The 15,777-nt window shown below is 42.3% G+C and overlaps 1 protein-coding gene across 6 annotated transcripts in view; it reads right to left on the reverse strand.

Moving 5' to 3' along the window:
• The window catches only part of SORCS1 (sortilin related VPS10 domain containing receptor 1), a 365,332-nt gene that overhangs the window by 108,858 nt on the left and 240,697 nt on the right, over nt 1-15,777 (reverse strand). For all 6 annotated transcript variants that reach the window (XM_028730333.2, XM_028730337.2, XM_028730335.2 and 3 more), the window contains exon 5: nt 8,002-8,075. In XM_028730333.2, the coding sequence (XP_028586166.2) occupies nt 8,002-8,075 (74 nt within the window). The remainder of the gene's footprint in view (nt 1-8,001; nt 8,076-15,777) is intronic.

Genomic DNA, 15,777 nt, shown 5'->3' on the forward strand with positions numbered 1-15,777 from the left:
AGCTCTTGTTTAACAACAACAACAACAACAACAACAACTAATAATAATAATGGTGGTTTTGTTTTTTTGTGTGTGTTTTTGCCACTACCATTCTGGCAAGACTATTTCAAAACTGCACTCCTAATATTTATACACTGCCCTGAACCTATTTGTTCTTTAAGACTTACTCTAATCAAAACTGTGCTCTTCATTTCTAAGCAGATTTGTTGTTGCTTCCCATTCTCCTTTTTCCAGGACTCTGGCTGTATTTCTCAAAAACTGGGCTCCCTTTTCATATCACTTATTTTCTTTGCCCAAGAAATTCAATAAAGATCTTGTCAGGTAGAGTCTTCCACCTATTATATTTATTTTTACGAGTGTGAAAAAGTCTATAACTCATAGACAGCAATGGAAGAGAAGTGCCAGTGAGTCAAACTTTTCTTTGCTCTAAAGACACATAATCAAACAGGCAATAAAGATCATCAGCACCTGGTATTTCATCATTACAACAGTTTTTTCAGCAAGGTAATTATTCACTGAAAGTTCGGATCAATAAGAGTCACATTTCATTCCTAAGCAGTTGTAAGAACTAAACTTTAACATTTACATATAGCTGACAGCTGCAATTTATTTATATTTTGGGTTGTCAAATGTTTGGGAGCTGAAAGGTGAAAGGCTGACATCCTGCAAACGCCCTCTGAAGACATCTCGTGCTTTGAGCACCACCTTGGTTTTTTTTGGAAATTCAAGTCCCTATATAGAATTTCAGGATACAGGAAAAGAAACTGAGGCAGTCAAAGGCAATTTTGGAAACATTCTTAACATTTTAACGTTGAACATTTTGGTTTAGAACTACTGTTTTTCTTTTGCAATGAGCATGTAACGCTTCACTTGTTTCCATGCATTCAGCAGTCCTAGAGGTCAGTGTTTAAACGGGACTTGAAATTATTCCTCACATTTGCTGAGCTAGTTATAGCTTCATCAATTCTTGGCATTTGTGCTATATTTTGCTATGGGCTCCTATTTGTAGTCAAAATAATAACAGCACCAGTAATAACTAGTTCTATCTATTTAGCACTTTTACAAAATCCCCAACCCATTTTATATACATTGCAGCATTATTATTATTATTATTATTATTATTATTATTATTATTTTCATAATTCTTACAGCAACCTTGTAAAGTAGGCTAGAGTTATTATCCCAATATTACAGATGGGATGGGACTGAGGCTGAGAGATACTAGCTTGCCTGTAGTACCCCTCAGCAGTGAGTCAATGGCTGAGCTGAAAGTTGAACATGTCCTAGCTCATGCTTTTCATATTCTTGCTCCCAAACCACCCACCTTGTATCTACATCTGGCTTCCCATGGACTAAACCACAGCCAATTCTGCTTCCAGGCACATCCGTGACATTAACACAGGTCTTCTTCTTTGGTGATCACTCGTAGCTGAGTAAGATTGTCTTCCATAAACACGGTTTTAACAATGAGTCCGTAAGTGATTGTGGAGGCCAATTCTGGATCCACACGTCCTTCCACAGTGGGGACATTGGTTTCCAGGAGGGAGTTGATCATGGTGTGGATTGGCCAAGTGTGCCTTCCTCCTAGCATGTTTCTTCCTTGCGTCCTGAGTTCGAGTGTCTTTGAAGCCCATAACACCTTTGGTAAAGGCTGTTCTCCATCTGGAGCGCTCGCAGGCCAATGTTTCACAGTTGTCAGTGTTTATACTACATTATTTTAGATTTGCCTTGAGACAGTCTTTAAACCTCTTTTGTTGACCACCAGCAATACGCTTTCCATTTTTAAGTTCGGAATAGAGGAGTTGCTTTGGAAGACGATCATCAGGCATCCGCACAACATAACCAGTCCAACGAAGCTGATGTTGAAGAATCATTGCTTCAACACTTCGCTTCTTCCAGTACACTGATATTAGTTCGTATGTCTTTCCAAGTGATGTGTAAAAATTTTCGGAGACACCATTGATGGAATCTTTCGAGGAGTTGGAGATGGTGTTTATAAGTGGTCCATGTTTCACAAGCATATAGTAAGGTTGGTAGTACAATAGCTTTGTAAACAAGCATTTTGGTTTCCCTGTGAATGTCCCTCAAACACTCTGCACTTCAGTCAGAAGAAAGCCGTACTCGCAGAGCTCAGATGATGCTGGATTTTGGCATCAGTGTTGGCCCTTGTGGAAAGATAACTGCCTAGGTATGAGAAGTGATTGACATTTTCCAATGTTACACCATTGAGTTGGATTTGTGGCGCTGCAGAGGGGTTATTTGGTACTTGTTGGTGCAGCACTTTGGTTTTTTGGATGTTGAGTGATAGGCCAAGCTTTTCGTAAGCTTCTGCAAAGATATTTAGGATGGTTTGGAGGTAATCCTCTGAGCGTGTGCACACTACATTGTCATCAGCATACTGAAGCTCTATGACGGAAGTTACGGTAACCTTACTCTTTGCTTTCAGCCTGCTCAGATTGAAGAGCTTTCCATCTGTTCAATATATGATTTCTACTCCAGTGGGGAGTTTCCCTTCAACAAAGCGCAGGATCATGGCAATGAAAATAATGAATAGAGATGGGGCAATAATACAACCCTGTTTAACACCTGATCCCACTGCGAATGGTTCACTTTGAGAGCCATTGTTATCTGCAATTGTTGCTGTCATATTATCATGGAAGAGCCGAATGATGTTTACAAATTTATCTGGGCAGCCAATTTTCAGAAGGACAGTCCACAGGGCATTATGATTTACAGTGTTGAAAGCCTTAGTCAGGTCAATAAACGCCATACACAGGGGGTTGGTTTTGCTCTCTGCATTTTTCTTGAAGATGTCGAGCAGTGAAAATCATGGCCTAGAAGGCCAAAAACCATTTTGGGATTCAGGAAGGGTCACCCTATGGCTGCCTATGGATACGACAACCACATGGGCAGGATTTTTCCCACAGTGTCATTTGCACGGGAAAGATCTACACAATTATCAAATAAGTTGTGGGGCAGGGTAATATTTATTTTGTAAAACCAACAACAACAACATATGGCTGTGGGTTGGGGGAGAGAAGTTACACCTCCTTCTCGCCCCTATATTCTCTACCAAGACCAGGGAGTGAGAAAATTCTGTAGGGTGCTCATTTGCAGGGTGTGAAGCCCACTTGCAAAGGAGCACTCTGCACCATGCAGGATCTGTGCCTCCACTGATAAGAGCCATTGATCAGGGACAGACCTGAGTCAAGGAAAAAGAGCCAGGCGGTGAATATCTTGGATAATAAGCAAAGGAAGGTGGGGGCACCACTCCACTTCTGAAATCCATGGAGGGTCATTTTTCCATTCACTTCCTCTCAACCATTTACTTATCCTCATTATACATCTTCATCTTAGCTAGTGGGTGAGTTTTACCATTTGTTTTGTCTCCACGTGGAAGAGGAATGCAATAACTTCAGGCTCAGGTGGGCAAAACTCTCTGTAGAGGTTCACAGGTGCTCAATATGTGCATGTTTATGACTAATGATGCTTATTTATGGATGGGGTGATGATGTTCTTTCTCCTTTCTATGAACCTAATCACAAACAAGAGCTAGGAATATACGATGCAGTCATTCTCTTTGTGATTTTATCTGTAAATTTCACCATCTATGGAAATTGGGATAGGCCAGCTATTTGCGTGTTAAGGTTCCCAAACCGCCCTTGAAATAATTCACAATAGACACAGAATTATGGTTTAAGGTTTTTGGCATAATTTTGGCCACAACTTTATTGATTACAGCATGTGAGTGGTTGCTTAGGAATTGGTTCCCAACTAGCTGCACCTGACCTTGGCAGGGCAGCACTGACGCCTGGACTCCGGCAGACGTCAGTAAGGGAAAACAATCTGGGGAAAGTCTGAGCTGAACACCAGTCTCTAACCTCACCCCAAATGCTCCCAGGGGCTCTGGCGTGGCCCTAGCCCCTTGACAGGGGTTCAGACAAGAGCAAAGCGAGCCCCTGGATTCCTTTAATGGAATACCCTTGCAGCAGCAACTTGGAGGGGCAGGCACAGCCAACCACATCCCCTCCACCAACCAATTGAACCTAACTGCCAACCTTACAAAGTTGTGATGATTTGCTACTCAGTAGGCAAAAACCAAAAGGCACCAATCAGCCTATGGCAAAATGCCTACTAGGCCCCTGCTCCAAAGCAGAGGACTCCATGACAGGCATAGCAAGGTCAATAAGCCCCTAAATATAGGGAAGGGGGCGGGTGATCCTGTGCACACAGAGAAAAGAGGAAGCTCAACGACATGTGCAGGGATATAAATAGCCCCTTGGTTGCCAATCACTAGCTCCCTGAGCCAAATTCCTTCCCCAGCAACCGAGGGGCGACCAATTGGGAGTTGAGGCCATCCAATCATACCTGCCCCAGCAACAGCAGGGCAGTTTGGGTGACCTCACCACAACACATTCTCTCCGTGATGGAGGACACAATTTCCTTGACGGTGGGTTTTAGGCCTGGTTTCATATAAATGTAAAGTCAGAATTCAGTAAGAGTTTCAAAGTGGCACCCTGCAGCAAAATGTGTCTGGAAGTAGGATGGATATCCCAGAGGCAAAAGAAGTGGAGGAGTTTTTAACAAGAACTTTTTGCTAAATACAATGCAATAACTTTGGGATCCCAATGGAGAACAACATGCCAAATGGAGCATATGCTTCTCTGGTCACATCAGGAGGCAGAGATGTTACACAAACAGCTATGGCTTGCTCACACAAGATGCCGGAGGCCTGGACCACTGCCTTGGTTCATTTAGATATAAAGTCCCCTTCGGTTGTGCTGGCAGCATCATCTTTTAATTACAGAAAATTCAAACATTTTGTTGTGCAGGCACTCTGGCACCTAAAAGCGCCGTTCACCCGCCTCTGTATGGCAGTAGGCCATCTATCCCCAACTCCTCAGAGACCAGCCTCTTCAAAGCTATCAGCAGTAGAACATCAGCCCTTACCCCCTGAGGCTCTAACCTTGACCCAGACTTCCTTCCAACTCCAAAATCCATTTGAAAATAAAAATGCTTCATTAACTTCCAGTTGCACAGAGCTCCAGAGAAGCTGCCAGCCAGCACATCCTTGCTCTATGGATAAGCTATGAGATGTATCCATTTTTAATCATTATTTTTCCTGAGCTGTTCCACTCCTCTGCCATGGGTTGTGTGTGTGTGTGTGTGTGTGTGTTCTCAGCCAGATGATTTTTCCCAGATGGACTGTTGTACTGTCATTTTGATTGGCAAGTTCTACATCAGCCTCCAGCAGATGCCCATAGGGATGAAAAGGTCTGAATTGCTGATAAATACTATGCTGGACTCCACACTATCTTGGTTGGCTTCTTCTACCTGAATACACACATCAAAGCCCAGTCCATCAAAAGGGTTCGATGTTTTAAAAGGTACTCAGTCATAGATTTACTCATGTAGCCAGCACCTGCAAATAAGACTGTGCTTTTTCAAATGAGCCTGCCTGTCCATATTAACCTAAATTAGTCACTTGTTGCATACTGATGGTCTAAGGGGCAGGGGTGGGGGTCAATTTCTTTTTAAAAAAAGAATTTTTCCAGTTTTCAAAAGCTTTCCTGATTCTTGCTTAGGGACTATTTTTAAATAACTGAGAATGACAGACAAATGAGTATTTGCAAGTCTCTTTGTCAGGGTTTTTCATTTGCTTCTGTGGGATGCTTCTCACATAACAGCAGCCTCCATGCAATCACATGGGGAGCATCATTGTGTGAACTAGGGATGCTTGTTTGCATCATGTCAACTGTTTCCTCAACCCCATCAGTGACAGCCAATAACATGAACTGGGGGCAGGGAAACACATGTGTTGGAGAGCAAGGGATAAGTAACCTTCCACAATGCAGGAGTGAAAATGAACTTTCCATTTGCACCTGCAGTTTGTTCTTGGGTGTAATGTGTAGCTCTACCCCTGAGATAAATATAAATCAAAATAGTTTTTTTCAATATAGTCATTTCTAATACATTGCAAATAGTTAGCATCAATAAGTATCATGGATCCTGTAAGTATTCTTTATCCCAATGTCACAATTTCTAGCCTCGCGAAGCAGGGTCATACGAAGTCGACCCCCACCCCCAACACAATCACTCCATTGGCCTCACATTCACTTCTGCATGTCATCCTCCATGTCTCAATGGATTCATGACTTCCTTGCACTGACCTCATGTCCATTTGCTTTCCCATCCATCTCTCTGTCTCTTCCCATTTACAGAATGCTCCTCCACTCACCGCATGAAAGATGACATTCAAGGTTTGTCATTTTTATAGCACTGAACCATCTGGACCACAAACTGTCTCCCCTCCCTGAATCCCTAAGCAAATGACTTCTTTTCTTGCTTACACAATCTGGCCTTATGGTTACTTTATCTTTTTCCCAAAGACTGAATCTTCCCATGAAAATTTCTGGAATAATCCGTTAACCACAAATTGTCTGAAAGTTCACATATAAAGAAAAATTGTGTTTCAAATGGGACATTTCAGTGAAGAAGAGACCTCTAGCCAGTTCTTAATAATAACTATAGGTGAAATTCATATAATAGGTTGAAGTTAAAATCTCAGGGCACTATGTGGAATGGACTGTTACTTTTCTTCTTTTTTTATGAAGATATTGATTTCTACTGGAACTTGAAAACAATTTTCCAGTGAATATTACACACATCCACACCATTTAAATAAATATTTTCAGGAGGGGGGAGGAACCCAGCAATAATATGACAATAGCTTCCATAACAGTAGTATTTTTCAGATTTCTCTACAGAAGCTTTGAGATGAACATGTATTCATAAACCAAAGTGCCAAAGGGATAATTAAATGAGGGCAATGGCTGGGTCAAAAGGCAGTTAAACTATACGGCTTGATATTTTAAAAAAAAATAGCTTTGATCTTACCATCTAGAGTATTACTAAGAAGTACCAAATGCTCTGAAGATACCTCTTATTCACTCTAAGAGTGCGGGGAATCTGATTTTAACAACTTCGAAGTAAGTTTATCCATTTAAAGTTCTGCCCTTCTGGCTTGCCAAAGGGGCTTTCCAAGCTAGCTATGTTCATCGCAAGAGCTTCTGAAAGACCCAATACAATTTATAGCAGGGATATAAGCAACTTAAAGAAATCTTAGCTTGAATAATGGTATGGATTTTAATTGCTTAATTTATAGGTTAGATTTATCAATAAAGTCAGAGGGGGAAAGTACATAGGAACAAACCATAATTTTAAAGGGACAGATGTTGTGTAGAGGATGACAATATGTCAGGTTCGATCATAGAAGAGATATACCTTCCTGTGTGGGAGAAAAAGAGGGCGCCTTTCCTAAGGTGTCGCCACCCAGCCTTGTTTCTCTCCCATCTTAGTACTTGTGTTACAGTAGCTACAAGCTAGCATGGAACGCTTTTGTGATCATGACAATGAATTATTCAAAAGCTCTGCATATATTGTCAGTTCAGTTCTAGCCATGTTTACCAACCAGCAAGATTCAGTCTAGTGTAGTGAAAATGTGTCAAACTAGGGTTGGGGAGGGCTCAAATTCCCACTTAGCTATGTAGTTCACTGGCGGCATTGGCTATCACAATCTCTCAGTCTAACCTATTTTACAGTGAGGTTGTGAAAACAAAATGGATGGATTCCACCCTGAATTCTTTGGAGGAAGAGCAATATTAAATACAATAATAATTCACTCAGATGTAAAGTGTTTTTGAGAGAATGGCCTACAAGTGTGCATGTGATCATCAGAGGGCATGAAGGAAAATGGCTGTGGGACTTAATAAAATGAATATTGGTATAAAGAGAACTACACAAATGTACAATACAATTCAATACAATACTGGAGACTAAATGTTATATTCATTTTTAAGAATATTTAAAGACCTTACCACAAGACCTCAAAACCCACAAATCAAACTGATCAAATTACCCTGCCAATCTTCAAAAAGATCACCCAACACTGAAGAGGTGGCTTTCTGGGAGCTGTGTGATAAGAAATTGCTTGCCTCTTACCAGTAGAATCTGTTTGGTGTTACGTTTTCCTGGAGTAGTAGCCATCTTCTTCCAAATTCCACTGAACTGTATAACTAAAAAGAAGAAGAAGAAGAAGAAATCAAGAAAAAATGCAATCTATTATTCTTCTGCCAGTGACTTTGTTTAATTGTACATTGACAGTATGACAATAAATGTTGAACAGAGAGAAAATTACACCTCATCAGGTTAGTTTTGTGAGCCGTCTTCTTTTATCAAGTTTCCTCTCCACTTCATCAAGAGATCATACCACAGCTGAGGTTACTGTCACTCCTCAGTGGTTTCTCAGTTGTGACAGCTGATAATGACAGTACTGAATACTTTGCTGTCATAGCTGAGAAAACGCAGGCAGTGAGCGCAAGGCAAACAAAGGTGGAGATTAATCTCACTGAAGTGAATCCTAAACCTGTGAACTATATTAGACACTATTTATCCAGGGAATACCCTTGCTGTACTTGCTTCTGTTTTTGAGAATGGATTCTGGGCTATGGCAGAAAGTGAGCTCATTTAACATGTTCTCTCTTGTCACATCTGCTAAGTATGTAACCCAAAGAAAAGAAATCTCAACAAACGCTTCACCTGAAATGCAGAACGCAGAAGAGGTGGTAGGCAATGCTAACAAATGTATAATTACTGCACTCTAATTGATAGTGTTGTCACAATGGCAAATCTACAACTTTGTCAGCTTCATAGGTGAAAAGTCTGGAGATCCTGATCTTAGTTTGCATCTGGTAAAAGTGGCAGAAAATACAGGCTGGGAAGAAATACTTAAAACTTCTCATCATATTCAGTGCCTGGGAGAAACTAAGATGTTGCAAAAACATTTCCCTGAATATTGACCCATAAATAATAGAGGGTATTTCATCTTTATAGTTGGATCAGGTTGACTGTAAACTACTATGGGGTTTCAGGGTTTTTTTGCTTCTCATTTGCTGGTTAGGAGATGAGAGGAAAATCTGATGCAATTAGGCAGGAAGGAGAAGAGACTTATTTATTTCTAGACATTACCCCGTAAAAACACACAATGAAAATAAGCTTGGCAGAGTAAAAGTGAAGTCTGGCAAACCAGCAGTGTTTGGGCACAGCCATGCCAACACCTAAAGTCCCTTTGACTTCCGTTTATTTAGTCAACTTATTTTATCTAACTTTTAAATCAGATATCAAATACACAACAAAAAGGCAAGACAAAACAATATGCTGGAAATAAAACATGTAAAATATAGCAATGTTAAAACAAGCAGAATGTAGCTCTGCTTGTCTATCACAAGCACCACCAAAAATAAAGCCACAAGATTGGTGGCTCCACAGGGGTGTGGAGATGATAGATTGAGATCTACTGATTAGATTCGTAGATAATTTGCAATAATTTCTGATTGTCATTTGTTTAACAGTGCTTGTCTTTTGCACGTAGACCTAGTAGTGGGGTAGGAGAGCTAAAAATAATGCCAATATATTTCACATCTGGCAATCTATGTGCCCCTTTGAATTCAGATAGTACATGGGTTGACAAGTCTAAAAAACCTGGGAGAAAGGCAATGTATTTAGCATTAACTCTGAAAGTGTATACTTGATTCTGGCCAAACTAAGACTTCTAGAGCAAAATATACATCAGGAGGCTCTCTCTCTCATATACCCTCCAATATACAGATAAAACATACAGTAGCAACAGATTCCTTCCCCTTCTTTGGAGTACTTGCTGTGGGATGGATCTGATCTCATTCACACACACACACACACACACACACACACACACACACACACACAGAGAGAGAGAGAGAGAGAGAGAGAGAGAGACAGACAGACAGACAGACAGACAGACAGACCGAGATCTTCTTGAGGGAAAGTGTAAGTAACATTGAGAAAGCAAAGGTTAGCAATGGACATGTTTCTAGACCTCAGCTTGGCCATAGGACTTGTCTGCCAATTTCCTTGTGAGATTTCGGTAGGAGAGTTACCAACAAACATGACATTGATCACAAAATATAAACGCCACTCAAGCTAGGCATTTTTAAGCCTATAACTCACATAAATGGATTGACCATGAAACAAAATGTGGCATGTCAAATTATATCTAGTAAGTACTGAAGCATCACAAATATGGCTTGAACTAACAACCCAGGTAAATTAAATATAGTGTTCTCAATTGGGGGGCTGTGTCAAATGTTTGCTATGTGGGAAGTGCCATTATGGATTGGGAGAGAACAGGTGGACTGGAAGTAAGAAACAGTGATGTCAATCAGGCTTTTGTTCCACCAAAATGGACACTGACATCTTTTTCCCTTCCCATTCCATTCTATTGCTGCTTGATAGGCAGAAGTGCTGCTTTTGTTGTTGTTGTTAGAAGCTTTTACTTAATACAACATATTTGCTCATGTAAATCCTTCCTCATCACACAATCTTTCCCCCCACCCAGAGCCTAAATATTGATAAATCCCCATTGTTGCATCAAACTGTATAATGTGCTTACCAGATGCTAAAAACACTTACAATTTGGTGGAAAATATTTTTTTGGCAGACAGCAACATTTTGATATCACCATCAGTTTCTTTTCATTCTTGTCCAAGGACAGAAAATGAATTTCAGACCAAGCAGAAACTGAATAAAAAGTCAGGGTCATATCTCCCTGTTCCTTAGGGAATAGTCTTATTTCTTCCTTTTCTACTCTCTTTCCTATATTATGGAGAAACTTGTATTTCAGATAGACATATGGCCTGGATTCTCAGTGACTGTAAATTGTGTCCCCACTTGGCATGCGGCACACTCTGCTCTCCATGAGCACTATAGATGACTATTATTTAACATTTACTATTCATGAGCTGTACAGAATGAAGACATGATGTGTTCTCTGCTGGGAAAGTTATTGATCAAAGGACACAATCCTCCACCACATTTTATATATAATGAATTGGGGGAGGGTGTGAATAGGATCTGTATAAGATCTTGCATAGCCCCCATTCATTTCCATGGGATTTATGCATGATTTATTGGCACACTGTACTCAAAGTAAGGTGGGGAAGGGGAGGTCTGAAAAAGATGTACATTTTCTGTGCTCTGGATGAGTACAGAAGAAAAAAGTATAATGTACAGTCCAGTATAAATCTGGTCTATATGCCTATCTGCCTATATGCAACAGGTTACCTAGGTCAAGAAGCAATTATGGGTACAAAATTCCTCAAATAGGAAGGGGTAGGATGTGCTTTTTGGCTTTTAGTAAACATATAGCATTCTGGGTTGTCCTATTTACATGTTACTCTCAAGTAGGGCATAGCCATGTTGACTTTGGGAAGGGGTTGTGCTTTTATCCCTTGTCCACACCATTGGGTCTTCTCCGTGCAACAAGAATGTGTGCACGCAGTTGTTTGTGGATCGAGGGCCCGACCCCCGCTATGTGAAATAAACACACAAGGACACGTGATGTAAGGTTAATGGGCAAGAAAAGGCCACAACTTTATTGATTACAGCAGTGAAAAGGTATTGGCTTAGGCATTGGATGACTATAGGAGGTGGGTTTATTCAACAGTAGGTGGAGCCTGTTGATGCCAATCCAACTATAGGCTCACCCCCTGATGTCACCGAGGGTCGTGCCATGGCCTCCCGCCAAGCAGGCATCGGACGGAATACACGACCGCCAGATTCCTTTAACGGAATAACCCACGGTAGATAGCATAGGCGATGGCCACACCTAGCCCTTGACACAGCACAACACATGAATCCAATGCCTAACCTACCCACCAATACCACAAAAGTTGTGACGATTGCTACGAGGTAGGCGAAAAAACCAAAAAGCCTAATGCCAAATGGAAAAATTCCTACCAGGCCCCCCAGACAACCGGGGCGACCAACCTAAGGTCCATAGCAAGGCCAAAAAACCTAGACCCTGAGCTAAATGGGAGTGGAGGGTGGGTGACTCGCTGAGGGACGACGACGAATGAGGAGGAGGCGGAGCTGGCCCCGCAGCATTAAGCTGCTAAACACGCCCCCCGGAGACACCTGGTTGGCTGCCTCTGGTGGGCATGGGCGCCAGCCAGGTGAAGAGGGGCGGGGGCTAAGGCCCCCGGCCAGGAGGCGGAGCTCGGGCTCCCGCCCACAACCACTCCCCTCTCTTCCAGGGAGGAGAGTCTTTGTGGATCGAGGGCCCGACCCCCGCTATGTGAAATAAACACACAAGGACACGTGATGTAAGGTTAATGGGCAAGAAAAGGCCACAACTTTATTGATTACAGCAGTGAAAAGGTATTGGCTTAGGCATTGGATGACTATAGGAGGTGGGTTTATTCAAGAGTAGGTGGAGCCTGTTGATGCCAATCCAACTATAGGCTCACCCCCTGATGTCACCGAGGGTCGTGCCATGGCCTCCCGCCAAGCAGGCATCGGACGGAATACACGACCGCCAGATTCCTTTAACGGAATAACCCACGGTAGATAGCATAGGCAATGGCCACACCTAGCCCTTGACACAGCACAACACATGAATCCAATGCCTAACCGCCACCCGAGCCGCAAAGGGGCTCGCCGCCAATACCCTCACAGCTGCAACCAATCCCTAATGCTACTAATGACGCTGTCCAACCAGATGTCATTCCCAATGTCTGTTAGGTGAACTCCGTCATTCCGGTACAAGGCTTGGTCGCCAATCCGGATACGGTCATGAGAGATGACTCAGCCATACCAAAAGTGCACCCAACGGGCTATTGCACGATTCAAGAGTTTCCTGGATTTTTCAATGGCCATACAGTTCTGCACACCGTGCCACACAACTCTCTTCAGGAAGGAGGACCAGAACACCGTTGTTTCGGGACACAAGGCAGCAATCTCATCCAAATCTCTTTTTATGTGCCACGACAAGTCCACACTTCTTCTGCTAACAAGGTCATTTCCCCCTAATTGAAGGATAAGGGTGTCAGGAGGGCCAAACGCGGCAACTCTCCCTCTCAGCAATGGCATAAGCAATGCCTCGTCTCGACGACGAATGAGGAGGAGGCGGAGCTGGCCCCGCAGCATTAAGCTGCTAAACACGGCCCCCGGAGACACCTGGTTGGCTGCCTCCGGTGGGCGTGGGCGCCAGCCAGGTGAAGAGGGGCGGGGGCTAAGGCCCCCGGCCAGGAGGCGGAGCTCGGGCTCCCGCCCACAACCACTCCCCTCTCTTCCAGGGAGGAGAGTCTTTGCAGAGAAATTCACATGCACAACCACTTACTTGCATGCTGAGGTTGCACAAGTTTTCATGGAGGCCTCACATTCAAACAGGTGTTCATGCATCAAAATTTATCTGCAGACAACCACACACAACACACAGTTGTTGCAGTGAGAAAATCTGATAGTGGAGTTAAAGGCTAGAGATTCCACCTGTCTGGAATATTTCAGTTAAGTCAGTACCGTACTTAGGGCAGGACCATCCCAATGTTGTTAGATTCCAAACCCCATTGGTCATAGCCAGCATGACCAATGCACAAAAATAATGGGAGTTGTAGTCCAGGAACATCTGGAGATTTGCACGTTCCCTACTCCTGATTCAGCCTAACTATCTAGAAGGAAGTTCATAGAAGTCAAGTTCCCCATTTCTTCCACCCTGTAAAGCCCCCTGCGCCCCTGCAAAGCTTATCCAGAGGGTATTGAGGGGTGTCTGTCTGATTCTGGGTGGTTCTGTCCTCCCACAGCGGTATTCCTGGGTACCATCCCACATTTTTAGGAGGGTCTCCTGGTTATCTGTAGAGGTTTTCTGGGGCAACCAGGTGGCTAATAGTGGGGGGAGTGAAGAAGAAATATCTGCCCATGAAATTCCTTCTGTACACATATCTAAGGATCCAAGAAATATTCTGTTATTACCTCCTCTTTCCTGACCTAATTGGCAGTTCTGCCAAACCAAACTTTGATACCTCCACAGCTGAAAGATTCATTAATGTATAAAATCAAATGAATGTAGGGGGAAATCCAAACACTTAGAATAGTACCAAGAAATTTGTCACACAGCACAGAAGCTATCAATATCTTTCCCTAGCTACCTAGGAATTTATTTATTTATTTCTCATGGAAACCACTGATAGTGATAAAACCTTCAGATATCCATCTAGAGGAGAAACAGTCATTTAAAATGTACTAAGATTAACATCCCGGCAATTAGTTTTCCTGTGGTGTCCCTTTACAATCATCATTAAACATGTTCAGGGAAAAGTATCTTCAATCAATGCTCTTTTCTCAAATGCTCCTCTTTTCTTAAATATAGTGGCAGTTTGATTCTTCTTTCTCAATGCATCTTCATCCTAAATGCTATGTATACAAGTACAAATTAAAAAGAACTTCATCAAGCACTACTTTTGCACCCAAATGTATATGAATCTCTGACTCGGGTATCAGCCCTAACATAAGCAACAGCAGCAGCCCCAAATACTCAAACTGCTGGGCTAGATCAGGTTATCTCATTTAACAGTGGTCAGTAAGAGAACCCTAGCAAATTGACAAGCATGATATACTGGAGATAACATCCTTTGTTGTTTATCCCCATTATTCAATACTGAAAACTAAACAAGAAGACTGCATTGTAAGCTGTCATGGTTCTTATACATTGATAGATCTGTCCATTGATAGATCTTTCCCCAAGGATAAGAACCAGTTTACATACTATACCTGCTGCCACATGGAAAATGCATAAAATAGCACACTCACAAGCATATTTAATCAGAAGTAAGTCCTACAGGGTTCAATGGATCCTACTCTCTAAGTAGGTGTAGGATTTCAACCTTAATCACTTAGCCACAGAAGGATTGTCATCAAAACAAAACAAAACATGGTGAGCCATGCAATGGCTAGACAAGTGGTGGGACCAATTTTCTCCAGATCAACAGAAATGATTTGTAGTAGCATAGAGCCAATTTTGTGGTAGTGGTTAGCCATTGAACATGGCAGACATCTTATCACATGGAGCAGCTTTTCTACAGAGAAGTCATTTCCAACTTAGCATCCTCTAGATGTAATGGACCACAATTTTTGATGGATGATTGGACCATCATACTTCCATTTACTATATAGTGACCTTTCCCAACCCAGTCCCAGGGCCACAATTCTTGTCAGCCCTAGTCAGCATGGAACATCTGGAAGGCAAAGGGTTGGGAAAGGCTACTGTAGAGTAAATGGAAAAAGCCGCCAAGGGGCTATTACCAGGTCGGGCAGAAAGCTTTTGAAAAGGTACTGGTAGCTCTATCATGAGGCCAAATGAGGCATTTGCCTCAGGCAGCATGTGAAGAGGGTGGCAAATTTGTTGCTTTGCTTGTTTGCCTTCCTGTCCCCTTCAACCACCCAGCTAGTGCCATCCACCTAGGTGTTTTGTTTTGTTTTTTAATTTTTAAAAATATTTTGTTGGAAGCTGCCCAGAGTGGCTGGGGAAACCCAGCCAGATGGGTGGGGTATAAATAATAAATTAATTTTTGAAAATTAAGTAGAAGTATATGGCTCTCTGGAATCATTTCCTGCTCTCCAGTATGAGCCTCACTTGCTCATCCCTTCTTGTTAAATGCTTTGCTACTGCTACCAAGACAACAATGCTGGCCCTGTCTCAGTCTCAGTCTCTCCTTCCCCACTACCTCACTCAGTGCTGGGAGATCCTTCAGAGCAAAGCATTATGGGTAAGGTGGCCCAGAAAATTGCCTGCACTGTCAGTTTTCTCACCATGGTTAGAAATCCTTTTTAAAAATTAGTTAAAAACTTGAAAGTTACTAAAGTAACTTTTGACAAGTTTTTGTAATAATGAAAAAAAGAATAGTTAGC

The sequence above is a fragment of the Podarcis muralis genome, chromosome 6 (assembly GCF_964188315.1).
Source record: "Podarcis muralis chromosome 6, rPodMur119.hap1.1, whole genome shotgun sequence".
NCBI classification, from domain to species: Eukaryota; Metazoa; Chordata; class Lepidosauria; order Squamata; family Lacertidae; genus Podarcis; species Podarcis muralis.